The sequence below is a fragment of the Ranitomeya imitator genome, chromosome 2 (assembly GCF_032444005.1).
Source record: "Ranitomeya imitator isolate aRanImi1 chromosome 2, aRanImi1.pri, whole genome shotgun sequence".
Classification (NCBI taxonomy): domain Eukaryota; kingdom Metazoa; phylum Chordata; class Amphibia; order Anura; family Dendrobatidae; genus Ranitomeya; species Ranitomeya imitator.
The window spans coordinates 110,290,121-110,307,012 of NC_091283.1; the positions used below are offsets into that span (position 1 = coordinate 110,290,121).

At 47.5% G+C, this 16,892-nt stretch overlaps 1 protein-coding gene across 1 annotated transcript in view; it reads right to left on the minus strand.

The window, feature by feature from the left end:
- Positions 1–2,122: 2,122 nt before the first annotated feature.
- Positions 2,123–16,892, minus strand: part of ATG4A (autophagy related 4A cysteine peptidase) — a 54,406-nt gene continuing 39,636 nt past the window's right edge. Inside the window, exons 9-13 of the mRNA XM_069747146.1 lie at positions 15,416–15,494; positions 14,356–14,501; positions 14,032–14,088; positions 13,041–13,152; positions 2,123–2,932 (exon numbers count right to left, since the gene is read on the minus strand). Of these exons, the coding sequence (XP_069603247.1) occupies positions 2,871–2,932; positions 13,041–13,152; positions 14,032–14,088; positions 14,356–14,501; positions 15,416–15,494 (456 nt within the window). The 3' untranslated portion in view covers positions 2,123–2,870. The remainder of the gene's footprint in view (positions 2,933–13,040; positions 13,153–14,031; positions 14,089–14,355; positions 14,502–15,415; positions 15,495–16,892) is intronic.

A 16,892-nucleotide genomic window follows, 5' to 3' on the forward strand; every position in this document is an offset into this window, starting at 1 on the left:
GATGGCAGCTGTAACGGGGTCTACCAATCTGGGGTACCTCTTTCAGTACCACTCCACGTTCCAGGAGGTCCACTCTGCTTTGGCTGGAGTCTGAATAAGGGACGCTGGCTGGAATTGCTTGGTTACATGGGCGCATATAAAAGATCACTGCTTCTCCACGTATTTCCAGTCTCACAAAACTTTACTCACAGGACACAGAATATATCACACAGATACAGAGGGCAGGCCAATATAAAAGCGGCAGGCCGGACATACATTACAATAGCCGCAGGTGGCCGGAGCCTGCCGATATTTACTGTGGGAATTACAAAGGTGGGGGGGGGGAGGACAAAAGGAGAATATCGTGTCCCCTCTGCCCAGGAGCGCAGCCTGTGGGCTGATGCATTAGGGACATGCATCTCACATGGAACCTATTATACATACATATAACTGCACAACATATTCTGGGTACTGAGTGGTTCCGTAACACGTAACAGCAGCAAAGAATAGGTTTGCACAAAAGTGAGTAAACTGGAGTGGCCTAGCCCAGGCCACCTCTGATACCAGCTCTTGCGCCCATTAGGCTAGTTTCACATTTGCAGTTGAGTCTGCAGCGTCTTGTCCGCAACCACAAACGCATACCGCAGCGTTTTTTATCCGCATCAGCTTATACAAGAGGGAAAAAAAATGGTGTGTTTGCATGCATTTTGCATGTGTTTGCGTTTTTTTTTGCGTTGGGGCATGTTAGGTTTGGCTGTGGGTTGAACTAGATGAACTTAAAGTCTTCCTTTAACCTTAATAACTATGTTACTATGTGTTCGATAGGAAAAAGATTTTCCAGTAGAATTTCCTTGACACAAGCCACGCCAAATGAGCGTGTCTCATGGGATTTCTTGTTTACTCAGAAAACACATGCGTATACAAATGCAAGTCCTCGCATTCCTATAGACTGAAATGCGTTGTTTTGACGCACTCCTTCCGCAAGCATCCGCATGCGTATGGCAGTGGAAACTTGCCGGCTCCAAAATTGCAACATGGTGCGTTATTCGCGCCCAACCGCACACTGTGAAACGACGCATGCGTAAGTGAATGCATGTACCTGCATCCACAATGTAAAGGATATGAAATCAAGACGCATGCGGATGTATGCTTCAGAAATGCTGCGGACACAACCGCAAATGTGAAACCGGCCTTACCGACCCTTCTGGTTTCACCACATGATGCTTCATTTTAGGCCCTCACCAGTTACAGTTCGTTCATACAATATTCCTATTGAATTCACATGTAAGACACATTATTTGTGTACAATATACAATTCCTTTATTCATGCATAATAAGAAACTGAACCTGAGTGCAGCAGATATATCATGTAATCAAAAGTAAAAAAAACACTGTCTGCTTACCTCTTCACGTCCCATTCGTCGACCTTTTCCACATTATTGCACCAGCATGATGCTTGAAAATCCAGCTATATAAAAAGTGCAGAAGAAGAAGGATCCTACTGTTTTCATGGTCTCCTAGGTAAATATTAGATTCTGCAGAAGACGAGCATTTAAAAGTTTTCTCATCTTACTAAAATTGGTAAAATTACAAAGCACTTGGAACAAGCAACATTGCAATTTGTTTATAAGAACAGAGGAATTTTTAAGCAGTCTATTCGAGGTGGCCGTCTCCTTACTAAGGAGCGCAGCGCTTGAAAGTTCTTTTTTTATAGAGCTTGTAATCACTGCTCTGAAGCTGGCTACAGGATCCAGCCATTTTCAGCACCTTTACTCTTCTCAGAGGCTGAAAAGGCAAAGTTGCCTCTGCTTGCAGCATGGGTGAGAGCCCAGTTCAGGCCAGCGGCTCACCCATGCTGTATGCTTGATTTGTCAATCAGAAATACATCTTGCCCAGGCCGCAGACAGCTGGGGAGGAAGGGGAAAGGTGCGCCCCTGAAGAGAGCTCTTGAGGAAACCCCTTTAACAGCATTCATACAGGGGATACAGTTTGTATGTTGTTCCATTGATATACTTCAACAATGGCCACCACCTCCATGTGTAGACCACTGGTATGCTTTGAGTAAACCCATACAGAAAAGCTGCTATGACATTGTCTGTCTTTTTGCTGCTGACGGATGCACGAAAACAAAAGGCATTTGGTGTATCCCTCATAGTCACATTTATGATGGCCTCATTCACAAATGAAGGGTATTGCTATGGATTGGGGTAAGCGACTTGGCATGAGTGCAATAAGTGATTGTCAGTACATTTTACAAAATGCTAAAGCTCTACAAAAAAAAAGAAGAAAAAAAACCATACATGAATATTAGATACCATTCACACACTGCACGTAAAAACAGAATACAGAATTGCTGGCTGGATCCTCACAGACTCGTAAAAATTGCATCATTGCCAGAGAGGACATAACACAGAACTCCCTCCATGGAGAAAGTCCAATGATATACACATTAAAAACAACAATTAATGGTTACAATTTTTGCAAGAAAATAACATACTTTTTTTTCCAGCATGGAAGTGTTAAATAATACACAAAAAACCTCGGTAAGACGCTTTAGGTTAGGGTATTGCAAAAGTGACAGTCAACCATTGTTGCTACTGATATACTGTAGAATACATTGTCCTGCAACGGCTTCATTCAGCACAAGTGTCTGACAACCACCTACGTGAACACATTGAATGTGGCAGTAAACTACCTGCTGTGCGATCCAGAGGCACCAACATGCAAGAAACCGCTGCGATTCTATCCAGTGGAGGTTTCCAGACAACTTCTGCCATTTGTCCAATTCCCCCGTGTTGTGCTCTGTTCTCCACTGAGTTTGAGGCACTTTCTGGCTAGCAACACTTGCATCAGTCATGAGCGATCCTCTGGTATCAACACTTGACACCTCATCATACAGTCAGGATCTCAAATTCCTCCTCCTCAAATAGTTTATCCGTGGATTCAATTAGCTCTGTCAGGAAAGAGAAATGGTCTCATCACCGAGTACAACACACTGTCCTCGTTATGTCCACTAAAACGATTGAAAGATTTCTAGCTGTTGTACATATTTGCACCTAGTCAGGGAACCATCGATGCACACTATGTTGTCCCTTGGATGCGCCCACCCCGACGCACGTTTCGACACCTCCACCCCAATGGTTCCCTGACTAGGTGCAAATATGTACAACAGCTAGAAATCTTTCAATCGTTTTAGTGGGCATATCTAACACTGCTTCTGCAGCATGCCACTGTAGCTATGACCTTTACAGGCAATACTATTTGCACGATTATCTTGCTCTGGTCCATTCGGATAAGTTACTGCTTTTTACCCCCCTGGTATTTTTTGCACACGCCCTTTGACTTCTCGCTTCTCCTTGATTCCATCTTCTACCTGCACACACACATACAGTGAGGGAAATAAGCATTTGGTCCCTTGCTGATTTTGTAAGTTTGCCCACTGACAAAGACATGAACTGTCTATAATTTTAAGGGTAGGTTCATTTTCACATTGAGAGATAGAATATCAAAAATAAAATCCAGAAAATCACATTGTATAAATTATATAAATTTATTTGCATTTTGCAGTGAGAAATAAGTATTTGATCCTCTACCAACCATTAAGAGTTCTGTCTCCTACAGACCAGTTAGATGCTCCTAATCAACTTGTTACCTGGATTAAAGACAGCTGTCTTACATAGTCACCTTTATAAAAGACTCCTGTCCACAGACTCAATTAAGCAGTCAGACTCTAACCTCTACAACATGAGCAAGACCAAAGAGCTTTATAAGGATGTCAGGGACAAGATCATAGACCTGGACAAAGCTGGAATGGGCTACAAAACAATAAGTAAGACGCTGGGTTAGAAGGAGACAACTGTTGGTGTAATAGTAAAAAAATGGAAGAAATACAAAATGACTGTCAATCGTCATCGATCTGGGGCACCATACAAAATCTCAGCTCGTGGGGTATCCTTGATCATGAGGAAGGTGATAGATCAGCCTAAAACTTCACGGGGGGAACTTGTTAATGATCTCAAGGCAGCTGGGACCACAGTCACCAAGAAAACCATTGGTAATAACATTACACCGTAAAGGTTTAAAATCCTACAGTGCCCGCAAGGTCCCACTGCTCAATACGGCACATGTGCGGGCCCGTCTGAAGTTTGCCAATGAACACCTGGATGATTCTGTGAGTGATTGGGAGAAGGTGCTGTGGTCAGATGAAACAAAAATAGGGATTTTTGTGTGTACTCACCGTAAAATCCTTTTCTCCGAGCCACTCATTGGGGGACACAGGACCATGGGTTATGCTGCTGTCACTAGGAGGCTGACACTAAGCTGAGACAAAAAAAGGTTAGCTCCTCCCCTGCAGTATACACCCTCGTACTGGCTTCCAGATACCCAGTTTAGTGCAAAAGCAGTAGGATATTAACAATATAACAAGTAACATTAGAATATAACATGTCAAACAAACAGTCAAGATCAAAAAACAAGGTCACGAGCCGAAAGGCTACCAGGGTGGGTGCTGTGTCCCCCAATGAGTGGCTCGGAGAAAAGGATTTTACGGTGAGTACACACAAAAATCCCTATTTCTCCTTCGCCTCATTGGGGGACACAGGACCATGGGACGTCCCAAAGCAGTCCCTGGGAGGGAAACAATACAACCAAATAACTCCGTGTACCATCTGACTACAAATGCGCAACGGCCGCCTGCAGGATACGCCTGCCAAGGGCCGCGTCCGCAGAGGAGTGAATGTGAACATTGTAATGCTTTGTGAAAGTATGCAGGCTGGACCACGTTGCGGCCTTGCAAACCTGCTCCGCTGTTGCCTGGTGCCGGATGGCCCAGGAAGCACCCATCGACCGAGTGGAGTGAGCTCTAATCCCCGCCGGGATAGGACTGCCCCTGACCCGATAGGATTCCTGGATAGCAGATCGGATCCATCTGGCTATCGTGGATTTAGACGCAGCCAAACCCTTTCTGTGACCTTCCGGGAGCACGAAAAGGGCGTCCGATTTTCTGAAATGAGCCGTTCTGGAAATGTACCTCCTGAGGGCCCTTACCACGTCCAGGGTATGGAGGGCCTTCTCGACCCTATGTTTGGGCTGCGGGCAAAAGGAGGGAAGAATGATGTCCTCATTGAGGTGGAAAGATGAGACCACCTTCGGGAGAAATGCCGGAGAAGGACGTAGGACTACCTTGTCCTGATGAAAGGCAAGGAAAGGAGCCCGGCAGGATAAAGCGGCGAGCTCTGAAACCCTTCTGATGGACGTCACCGCTACCAGGAAGGAAACCTTCCAAGAGAGGACAGAGAGCGGAACGTCTTGAAGGGGTTCAAACGGAGGTTCCTGAAGAACCCCGAGGACCAAGTTGAGATCCCAGGTCTCTAGCGGCATCCTGTAGGGAGGAACCACATGGGAGACTCCCTGGATGAAAGTCCTGACTTGAAGGTTGGTGGCGATCCTACGCTGGAAAAGCACGGATAACGCTGAGATCTGACCTTTGAGGGAACTCAGGGCCAAACCGGAGTCCAGACCCGACTGAAGGAAATTCAAGATGCAAGGGATAGAGAAAACGAGCGGAGGGTGACCCCGGAGCCTGCACCATGAGAAGAAGGTTTTCCATACGCGGTGGTAAATGGAGGCGGAAGACGCCTTGCGAGCACTTAACATGGTGGGGATGACCTGCTGAGAGAAACCGGCACGAGTTAGAATCCAGGTTTCAACAGCCACGCCGTTAAACGTAGGGCCCCTGAGCTCTGATGGTAGATCGGTCCTTGGCGAAGCAGGTCTGGGCGGTCTGGCAACCGCAAGGGAACGTCGGCTACGAGCTGAACGAGCTCCGCGTACCAAGCGCGACGAGGCCAGTCTGGGGCGACCAGGATGACTGGAACTCCCTCCGTCTTGATCTTTCGGATCACCTTCGGCAGTAAGGGAAGGGGAGGGAACACATATGGGAGCTGAAATTGATGCCACGGAGAGATCAGCGCGTCCACTCCAATGGCCTGGGGATCCCGAGATCGAGCAATGAAGTTGTGGACTTTGGCGTTCAATCTGGACGCCATCAGATCCACGTCCGGGGTCCCCCAGCGAAGACAGATCTGGTGAAAAACCTCTGGGTGGAGTTCCCACTCCCCCGAGGCAAGGCCCTGGCGGCTCAAGAAGTCCGCCGCCCAGTTCTCGACTCCCGGAATGTGCACCGCAGAGATGATGGAATGGTTGGTTTCGGCCCAACGAAGGATGAGGGAGACTTCCTGCATCGCCGCCCTGCTGCGGGTACCCCCCTGGTGGTTGATGTAAGCCACCGCTGTGACGTTGTCCGATTGGACACGTACTGGGTGACCCGCGAGCAGGGCGTGAAAGCGACTCAGAGCAAGTCTGATAGCACGAATCTCCAGGATGTTGATGGGGAGTTTGGATTCCCGAACTGTCCAGCGGCCCTGGGCAGAGTGGTGGAGGAACACCGCCCCCCAGCCAAGAAGACTGGCGTCGGTAGTTACCACTAACCAGCGGATCGGGAGGAAGGACTTCCCCTGGAGAAGAGATGGGCCCAGGGTCCACCATACGAGAGATTGTCTGACCCGCGGGGACAGGGGACAAGGGCGGTCGAGAGATGAGATACTCCTGTCCCAGCTGTCCAGCAAAGCCTGTTGCAAGGGACGGAGATGGAGTTGAGCAAAAGAAACTGCTTCGATTGTGGCAACCATCTTTCCCAGAATCTTCATGGCGAACCGAATGGTTCGCGGGCGGGGATGACAGAGCGTTCGGGCTCCCTTCTGAAGTGCTAGGGCCTTGGACCGAGGAAGCAAGACCAGTCCCCTTGAAGTGTCCAGGATCATTCCCAGAAAGGAGATCCGACGGGCCGGAACGGGAGCGGGTTTGTCCCAGTTGATCAACCAACCTAGGCGCGAAAGAGAATCCAGGGTAATGTGGACGCTTGACTCGCAGGCTTGAAAAGACGGGCCCTTTATGAGGAGATCGTCTAAGTAAGGTAACACGACGACTCCTCGAGAATGAAGAATGGCCATGACAGCCGCCATGACCTTGGTAAATACCCTGGGCGCAGTGGCGAGACCGAAGGGTAAGGCCGTGAACTGGAAGTGGTCCTCCCGAATGGCAAAGCGGAGGAACCTTTGATGAGGCGGGAAAATCGGGATGTGAAGATAGGCATCCTTGATGTCTAGCGAGGCCAGAAATTCCCCTCTTTCCATCGAAGAGATGACCGATCTGAGCGATTCCATCCTGAAATGCCGGACTCTTACGCACTTGTTCAGGAGCTTCAGATCCAAAATGGGCCGTACTTTTCCGTCCTTCTTTGGCACGACGAAGAGGTTTGAGTAGAAACCTTTGAACCTCTCGTGTTCCGGGACCGGGACAATGACCCCGCTCTGGCGGAGGGTGTGAATGGCGCAAAGAAGGGCGCGAGACTGAGCTGCCGAGCTGGGAAGACGAGAGGGGAAAAACCGAGTTGGGGGAGGAGAGGAGAACTCTATCTTGTAGCCTGACGATACCAGATCCCTGACCCATTCGTCGTGCACGACGGAGAGCCAGGCTTGCTGAAAAAGGAGCAGGCGTCCGCCTACTCTGAAGGTATCGACTGGCGTCGTTCCCGAGTCATTGAGACGGGAATCTGGGAGGTCTGGACCCTCAGGATCTGGGTTGTCTCGGTTTCCCGCGCCAGGAAGGAATAGGCCTGAAGGAGGGACGAGCGTCTCTGTCTGTGCGAGCGGCTCGGTCCGATCTTGGAAGACCGGTAGGATTGGACCAGGCTGGGCTGGTACGAAAGGGCCGAAAGCGAAAGTAAGGCTGGCGTTGGAAGGCCGCCTTGGGCCTCTGTTGGGGAAGGAACTTGCTCTTTCCCCCTGTGGCGTCGGAAATAAGCTGGTCAAGCTTTTCGCCGAAAAGACGCCCGCTTTGAAAAGGGAGGGAGATCAGAGATTTCTTAGAGGAGGAATCTGCGCGCCAATCTCTGAGCCAAAGAGCCCTTCTGATAGCGATGGCGTTGGAAGCCGCGGAAGCTGCGCAATTCGCCGCGTCGAGGGATGCGAACATCACATAATCGCTAGCCATGGCTAACTGCTTGGCTAGGTCTGCCATATCAGACGGGAGGTCCTGTTCGTTAATGGATTTCGCTAGAGCATCCGCCCAGGAAACCATAGCCTTGGACACCCAAGCCGCTGCGAAGGAGGGGGACAGGGAAGAGCCAGAGGCTTCATACACCGAACGAGCTAGCGAGTCTATCTGGCGTTCGGTGGGGCTCTTAATTGACGCGCCTTCCGGAACTGAGAGAAGCGTTTTAGAAGCTAGGCGCGAGACCGGCGGATCTACTAAGGGAGGATCCGTCCAGTCTTTCACGAGATCCGCTGAGAAGGGGTACTTTGATAGCAGATTCTTCTTACCCGTAAACCGCTTATCTGGATGCTCCCTGTGACGCCTGACTATATCCAGAAAGGCTGGATGAGAGGCAAAGGATTTGTGGGAACGTTTGGATCTGGTAAAAGAGACCGCGTGTTCCGGAGCGGAATTAGAGTCATCCTCCACTTTAAGAGCGTGATTGACTGCTACAATGAGGGAGTCGACCGTAGCTCTGAACTCCGGAGCCTCCGGGTCCAATGATACCTCGGACTCATGTTCAGAGTCGGGAACGCTGTGAGCCCCCAAAGAGGGTGAGCGAGAGGGGGAGCTGCCAGATTCTGAACAGTGAGGAGAGCGTTCAGGAGAGGTAGGGCGGATCCGCTTTCGGGATGACCGAGCCTCTTTATGGAGAGAGCGGCCCCTGCTGACCGACGATTCCCCTGCTATGGAGGGATCTCTTAACGCCTGTAACGGGTTGCCTCGTTCCCCGGGAGGATTTTGAATGGATTTAATGGCGTTGGCTAAAAAATCCACGGATTGAGAGAGAGAAGCGACCCACGGGGGGGGGACTAGGTACACCAGAGTCGGTGGCGGTGGAGGGCTCCTGGGCACATGGGGCATCGCAGGCAGAACAGAGAGGGGAACTTTGAGGCCTAGGAAGAGGGGCCTGACAGGTGGTACACGCAGAAAAAAAGGTCGTATGCACCTTAGAGGATTTTTTAGATCTAGTCTGCGACATGACTCTAATGCACAAAAACCACAGGGGCTATAATCTGGCCTGGGAAGCAGAGGGCGGCGCTGCAGAGGAGAAGCTGACGATGTCTCCTTACCCCGGTCCTGTGTCCCGCTGTCCAGGGGAGCCGAGCTGTGAATCCAGAGAACTGAGCTGCCGAGCTAGAGCTGCACGTGGGCGCTGTGCCTCCGTGATGCAGCAGAGCTGGAGCTGCGGCGTGTATGTGTGGACCAAGATGGCCGCCGAGATCAGAGGAGAGATCTCGGCGGCTGTGAGAAGCGCCAGGGACCGGGGGGCGGCGCCGCCGATGACGCGCAGGAGTGGGCGGAGCCTATCGGCAGCGACCAGCGGCCAGGCCGAAGCCGAGGGCTAAATTTGCGGCCTCGGGCCGGCGCGCGGCCGCAAAAGGCCGACGTCTCGGCCCACCATACTGCGCTGCAGCCCGCCAATGTGCCAGATGAGGAGGAGCCCTCCGACCGCTGTGACCCCCCCATCCCCCACGGAACACTTACCCTATGGAGGTGAGAGGAACCTTAGGATGGCTGGGACGGTGCAGGGAATGGGAAGCCTCAATCCACCAGCCCCTGAGAGAGAGGGGTGGAGAGGAACCGTCCACCACCTGAGTCACACAGAACATTGGTGATGCAGTGTGGTCTGCACGGACGCCACGGGGATAGGGCCACTGTACAGCCGAGGGTAGAACCTGGTGGACAGGGCATATGTCCGGCATAAAAAAGGCCTGGCTGCAGAGGAGGATACTGGAGGAAAACCCAGTGCTCGTCTGTATAAAAAAGGGGAGATCGGGGCCCTATTAGGGGAGAAACCGTCGCCCAAAAAATGTCAGCTCAGGCAGTGGCTCCCACGTCGCAGGAGAGGATACGGAGAGGTAAAACTCCCGTGCTCGCCTGTTGTTGGTTCGGGGGAGATCGGACCTAGAAAGGACCCGTCGCCCCCTTCGTCCGGAATAGATTAAAAGGAAAAAATTCGTGAAAATAAAAATCAGTGTGCCTCCTACGGACACTAAGCTTAAACTGGGTATCTGGAAGCCAGTACGAGGGTGTATACTGCAGGGGAGGAGCTAACCTTTTTTTGTCTCAGCTTAGTGTCGGCCTCCTAGTGACAGCAGCATAACCCATGGTCATGTGTCCCCCAATGAGGCGAAGGAGAAATTGAGCTCTTTAGCATTAACTCAACTTGCCGTGTTTAGAGGAAGAGAAATGTTGCCTATGACCCAAAGAACACCGTCCCCACTGTCAAGCAGGGAGGTGGAAACATTATGTTTTGGGGGTGTTTCTCTGCTAAGGGCATAGGACCACTTCACTGCATCAATGGGAGAATGGATGGAGCCATGTACAGTAAAATCCTGAGCGACAACCTCCTTCCCTCCACCAGGACATTAAAAATGGGACATGGCTGGGTCTTCAAGCAAGACAATGACCCAAAACATACAGCCAAGGCAACAAAGGAGTGGCTCAAAAAGAAGCACATTAAGGTCATGGAGTGGCCTAGCCAGTCTCCAGACCTTATTCTCATAGAAAACTTATGGAGGGAGTGTACATTACCTGTACACTGACACTTTATACAGAGCTCCAGTGTATAATGTCACTAGTGATCCATGTATTATCTGTACACTGACACTACATACTATGTACAGAGCTCCTGTGTATAATGTTGCTGGTGATCTCTGTTTTACTTGTGTTCTATATATAGTATATAGCGTACCTGTGTATAATATCACAGGTGATCACTGTTTTGCCCGTACACTGACACTATACATTGTAAACTATTTACAGAGCTCCTGTGTATAATGGCACTTATGGTAATATTAGTATTGAGGTTTTTTTTTTTTTATTAATGATTAGTATTGTAGTATTTGGTCACGATGTGGTGGCAATATGTGGTCTGGTCATGATGTGGCTGTATTTGTCCCTTGTATGTAGTATTATTTGGTCACTATGTGGTGGTAATATGTGGTCTGGTCATAGTGTGGTGGTATTTGTCCCTTGTATGTGGTATTATTTGGTCACTATGTGGTGGTAATATGTGGTCTGGTCATGGTGTGGTGATATTTTTCCCTTGTATGTGGTATAACTGGTCATTTAAAAAAAAAATGCATATGACACATTCCTTTAAAAGCAAAAAAAAACACCTAAAAAGAGTATTGTATATTTTAAGAACTGTTTAATAGGTCAGAGTAGGGTATGGCTATGTATGTGATATGGTGTTCAATTGGGAACTGTTAATGTGTGATTGGTGAGTTTGTGGTGAAGGAGTGGTTTTTCCAAGAGTGTGCGGTTGGACTGTCGAAGGTTCAAGGGGCCTGAAAATGTTGCCAGTATGAGGCCCTAAAGTTCCTGGTAACAACCCTGCACCTTGAGTTCCTGACAAAACCTGTGTGGCCAAATTGCTGAGATAGAAAGGAAATCACAGTGCAAAGTATAGATCATACTTGCAGAAATCAGCTGTTCAACAGATCTCTAAAGACACCAGAAAGACTTTATAATCCAGCCCTTCACCGTGCCAAACATTTGTGAAAGAATAAGTTAACATAAAGTTCTCACTGACACTGGTGTGGTCCTGTAATAGGGGCCATCGGTGTGACAAGTCAGTCTATGATATTTGTTCTTTCCGAATTGTCTCACTTATAGATGATAGTTGAATAATGGAAAAGTGGAAGCGCTTAGAAACCACACCAACTCAGCCACAAGGCGGGAGGAACATGTAAAGTTACAGAGCAGGGTCACCGAATGCTGAGGAGCAGACAGCAGAAAGTGTAGAGTCCAAACCATCTCTGGTATTAACATCAGAAGAAAAACTGAGCACCAGGAGCTTCATGGCCTTGCAGATGCATGCAAGCTTTACATCCCCAAGCACAATGCCAAGCATCGGATGGAGTGGTGTAAAGCTCCAACACTGGACTCTGGAGCAGTGGAGTGATGATTTGCACATTTCTATATGGCAAAATGATGAAAGAGTGCATGTTTGATAAATGTCAGGAGAAAATTTGCCAGCTATAAACGTTTGGTGAAGGAGGAATAATGGGGGTTGTCCTTCAGGGGTTGGCTTAGGTCCCTTCATTCCAGTGAAGTGAAATCTTAATGGCTCAGCAAATGAAGACATTTTGGACAATTGTATGTTTCCAACTTTGCAGGAACAGTTTGGGGGAAGATGCTCTTCTGTTCCAGCAGCATTGTTTGCAGTGCACACATCAAGGTGCATAAAGCCATGGTTAGTGGAGATTGGTGCGAAAGAACATGATTGATCAAAGAGAGCCCGGACCTCAACCACATCCCAACACCTTTCAGATTAACTAAAACGGAGATTGCAAGCCAGGCAAGCTCATCCAACATCAGGGAACTTAGAAAGGTTCTTCTGAGCAAATGCATCCACTAACACCTCCAAAATCTTGTAGAAAACCTTCCCAGAAAAATGGAGGCTTTTGTAGCAGCAAAAATCAGGGGAGGACCTACTCCATATTAATGTCCATGGCTTTAGAATGTGAAGTCATTAAATTTGTAGGTGTCCCAATAGTTGTGTCCTTGTAGTGTATGTATTCTTAGTGCCAATAAATATAATAATACAATAAAATTCAGGTTTCCTCTGTAAGTGTAGCTGGAGGGTATTCTTGCACTAAAGACAATGTAAATATCAGCAGATAGAAATTGTTTGCGTAAAACAGTGGACAACAAAATAATTTTTGTCCAATACCCAAAATTTCATTATCGGGGTTCATCAAGCTATATGTAATACCGATATGCAAGGAAAACAAGATCCACATTTGTGAAACACTATGGAAGTGATGAATGCACCCATGCAAAGGTTTTCGCATCTCAAAGTTATGGTCTGTCACTATCTGATGGGTCAGGGCCAACCGCTCGGACCACCAAAGTCCTCAGGAAGAAGGGGCCACAGCGTTAGTTTTGCAATGCACTCATCTAAGGTTTTTTTTTCTGCTCAGCTGAACATGTCAAATGTCGTTCATTTTACTAACCTGCACCTGTTGTGGAGACCTCGGGCTTGGTTGGCGGTATGAATGGAGGCCAGTGTGGAGGGTGCTTTGGTGCAAGTTCAAACATCCGTAAACTCCGCTTCTTTAATATTTCCTGCAATAAAAAAAGAATATAAACATTTGGTATGCATCTATAAATATGACATAAAATATTATATTCAATACATTGTATTTACATTCAAAATAACTGATAAAATAGTATAAGGGAAAGAGATTAAACAAATAATTGACTAAAATACTTGGTCCTTGTGTGCCCTGCAGGACTTTAATGCATAACAGTGTAGTGTATTACTAAGGGTAATGTTTGAGACTGTGGCCCAGGTCCTAGTTCTGGGCTGGTTCCTGACCTTTCTCAGAATCATCCTTACCACACAAGGCGAGATCTTGTATGGAGCCTCAGACTGAGGAAGATTGATAGTCACCTTGCGTTTCTAATAATTGTGCCAACAGTTGTGGATTTCTTGCCAATTTGCTTGCCTATTGTCCAGTAGCCCATCCCAGCCTTGTGCAGGTCTACAATGTTGTGCCTGGTGTCCTTAGACAGCTCTTTGGTTTTGGCCATAGTGGAAAGGTTGGGGTATGATTGGTTGATGGAGTGTGATTGAGTGTGTGGACAGGAGTATTTTATACAAGTAACGAGTTCACACAGGTGCAATTAATGCAAGTAATGAGTGCAGAGTAGGAGGCATTCTTAAAGAAAAACTATCAAGACAGAGCCACAATGTTTGCTGGTTGGTACCTCAAATATTTATTTCATGCAATAAAATGTAATTTAATTATTTCAAAAATTAACAAACAATGTGATTTTGTGGTCTTTATTGAAATATTTATATTGTCTGAATAATGCTGCTATCACAGACAGACGATGGTGATGTAGCACAGCCGGCATCTATGGAGTGTACAGGGGGCTCACGTTGTGCTAAGCGTAGAGGTTCGAAATATGTATCGGCAAAAACAAACAAACAAAACTTACTTTCTCTACAGTAGTACACCAGGTATCAAAATCTGCTTCTTCTTTGCAAAAAAAACCCTGGGAAAGATGGCAAAACAGACTTACCAAAGATATCACAAGTCAATTAAATAAGATAAACACTTGAAATGCAGATAGTCAAACAACATTCACTCCATAGTCATCAATGTACTGAAATACAGGGTTGTGATTACTGATGTCATACGGTCGGATTCACCCGAGCATGTGATAAATCCATGACTCGTAATTATATACATCTTTTAACGTGGCTATGTCTTGATACTGCATCAATGCCATTAAGATTGGGTTAGCCTTAAATGTACTTACTAATGCCACAGAAGGGTCCAGATTCAGAATTTTCATCCTATTAGGATTTTTTTGGCAGTGGTAAGTGTGATCCTGCACTGTGCCGGCTTCTTCTGACTCCACAAACATCTGCGTTGTGTGAGGATCCAAGTAAATAAGCTCATCACCTTCGCAAAAAAAAAAAAAAAAAAGACACTAAAATAAAGTATGTGTAAATTGTATATTACGGATGGACTCATGTTCATTGTTCTTGCCTCATTAATAGTTTGGAAAATAATCTATTCATTGGACTATACATCTTTCAATAAGTAATGAATAAAGAATACGGCTGCAGAGGATACAAGTTTATTAATGATGTCTGCTTTCCCCTGACTTCATTGCATGTCAGCCATGGTCTGCAGGATCAAACCCCATCATGAGTTATGCACAATTGTTAAGGTACCTTCACACATAACGATTTCGTTAACGATATCATTACTTTTTGTGACGTAGCAACGATATCGTTAACTAAATCGTTATGCGCGACAGCGACCAACGATCAGGCCCCTGCTGGGAGATCGTTGGTCGCTTGGGAATGATCAGGACCTTTTTTTGGTCGCTGATCACCTGCTGTCATCGCAGAATCGGCGTGTGTGACGCCGATCCAGCCATGTGTTCACTGGTAACCAGGGTAAACATCGGGTTACTAAGCGCAGGGCCGCGCTTAGTAACCCGATGTTTACCCTGGTTACCATTGTAAAAGTTAAAAAAAAACAAACAGTACATACTTACCTTCCGGTGTTTGTCCCCCGGCCTCAGCTTCCCTGCACTGTGTCAGCGCCGGCCGGCCGTAAAGGAGAGCACAGCGGTGACGTCAGCTCTCCAACGACCTAACAGCGACGCTGCAGCGATCGGCATCGTTGTCTATATCGCTGCAGCGTCGCTAAATGTGATGGTACCTTTAAGTGGATGGTGGTGCCATTAATGCCACCAGTTCTGGACCTGACCTGAATAGCTGCAGGAGGAACAGGTTCTCCAAGGTCACAAGATATGCCCTCCAGTAATTAATAGTTCCCTGCCCCACAGTTCATTGTCAGCTTACCTGAAAAGCCTATGAAGTAATAGGCATTATTTGGTTTTCCACCTAGCGCTCCTAGTGACTGCGGCATTTTAAAACATTCCTGTAGAGAGAAAGTTGTGCGAATGTTACAGCTGGACCATCAGTGGCATATAAAGCAGACCACCCACCGCACGGCTGATCGCTGCCTGACCTCATCATGCACACTGAGGTCAGGGACAGCGGATTGTGTGTATTACTTGTAAGACCGGCATTGTTGTATGCCAACAGCTCTTGTAGGGATCCAGTCTCGATAGTCCCTATTCACATACACTGTTTGGACGTATGGATTAGAAAGGGGAAACCTCGCGTTGAGAACTTCAGCTGATCACAAGTAAAGTCACAAGAGTAAAATCGTTGGTAATCAAATAATTATTAAAGGATATGGATTTGCACAGTCAGCCTTTGATAGCCTCTGTGTTTTGCTTGCTGCAGATGGAGTTTACGGAGAATCTGTCAGTGAGCTTATTTTGACATGATAGTTTGCAAATCTTAACCTTGTTCTTCTGAGCTCCTCTCAGCTGATTTGTGATCACATGAAAGTTCAGCTGAATTTTGTAGTCAGTGATGAGTCCTGATGAGCTCAAAAGAAGGGAGAAAAGAGTTCTAAGTAGTGATGAGCAAACATGTGTTATCCGAGCATACTCAGGTGCTAACCGAGTAACTTCAGCATGCTCGAATAATATGTTCCAAGCCCACACGGCTCCGTGTCCCACGGCTGTTCGACAGTCACAACACATTCAGGCGCGGGGACTCAAACATATTATTCGAGCATGCCAAAGTGACCACTAGCACACGAGCATGCTCAGATAACAGGATTTTTGGTTGCTTACCGTAAAATCTGTTTCTCGGAGCCTTCATTGGGGGACACAGGAACCATGGGTGTATGCTGCTGCCACTAGGAGGCTGACACTATGCAAATAAAAAAGTTAGCTCCTCCTCTGCAGTGTACACCCTACCGACAGGAAGTAGGATATTCAGTTAGTGAGAAAGCAGTAGGAGAAGCAACGTGTAAAAGAGAAAGAATAATAATATAATAATAATAAACTTTATCTACATAGCGCCAACAAATTCCACGGCGCTCCATAGATTAACAGTTTCAAACACTCAAAGAGTGTTCAAAGAACTCAAACGTAAACGGTAAACAGAGCTGTTCAACCTGGGAGGGTGCTGTGTCCCCCAATGAAGGCTCCGAGAAACAGATTTTACGGTAAGCAACCAAAAATCCTGTTTTCTCTATCGCCTTTCATTGGGGGACACAGGAACCATGGGACGTCCCAAAGCAGTCCCTGGGGTGGGAAAAAACAGACTTCCATCAAGTCCGAGGACTCACCACTGCCGCCTGCAGGATCCTTCTGCCCAGGCTGGAGTCCGCCGTAGTTCGGCGAAACATGTAGATGGAAGACCAGGTAGCCGCTTTGCAAAGTCGTCGGCGAAGGCCCCATGACGTACCGCACTGAAA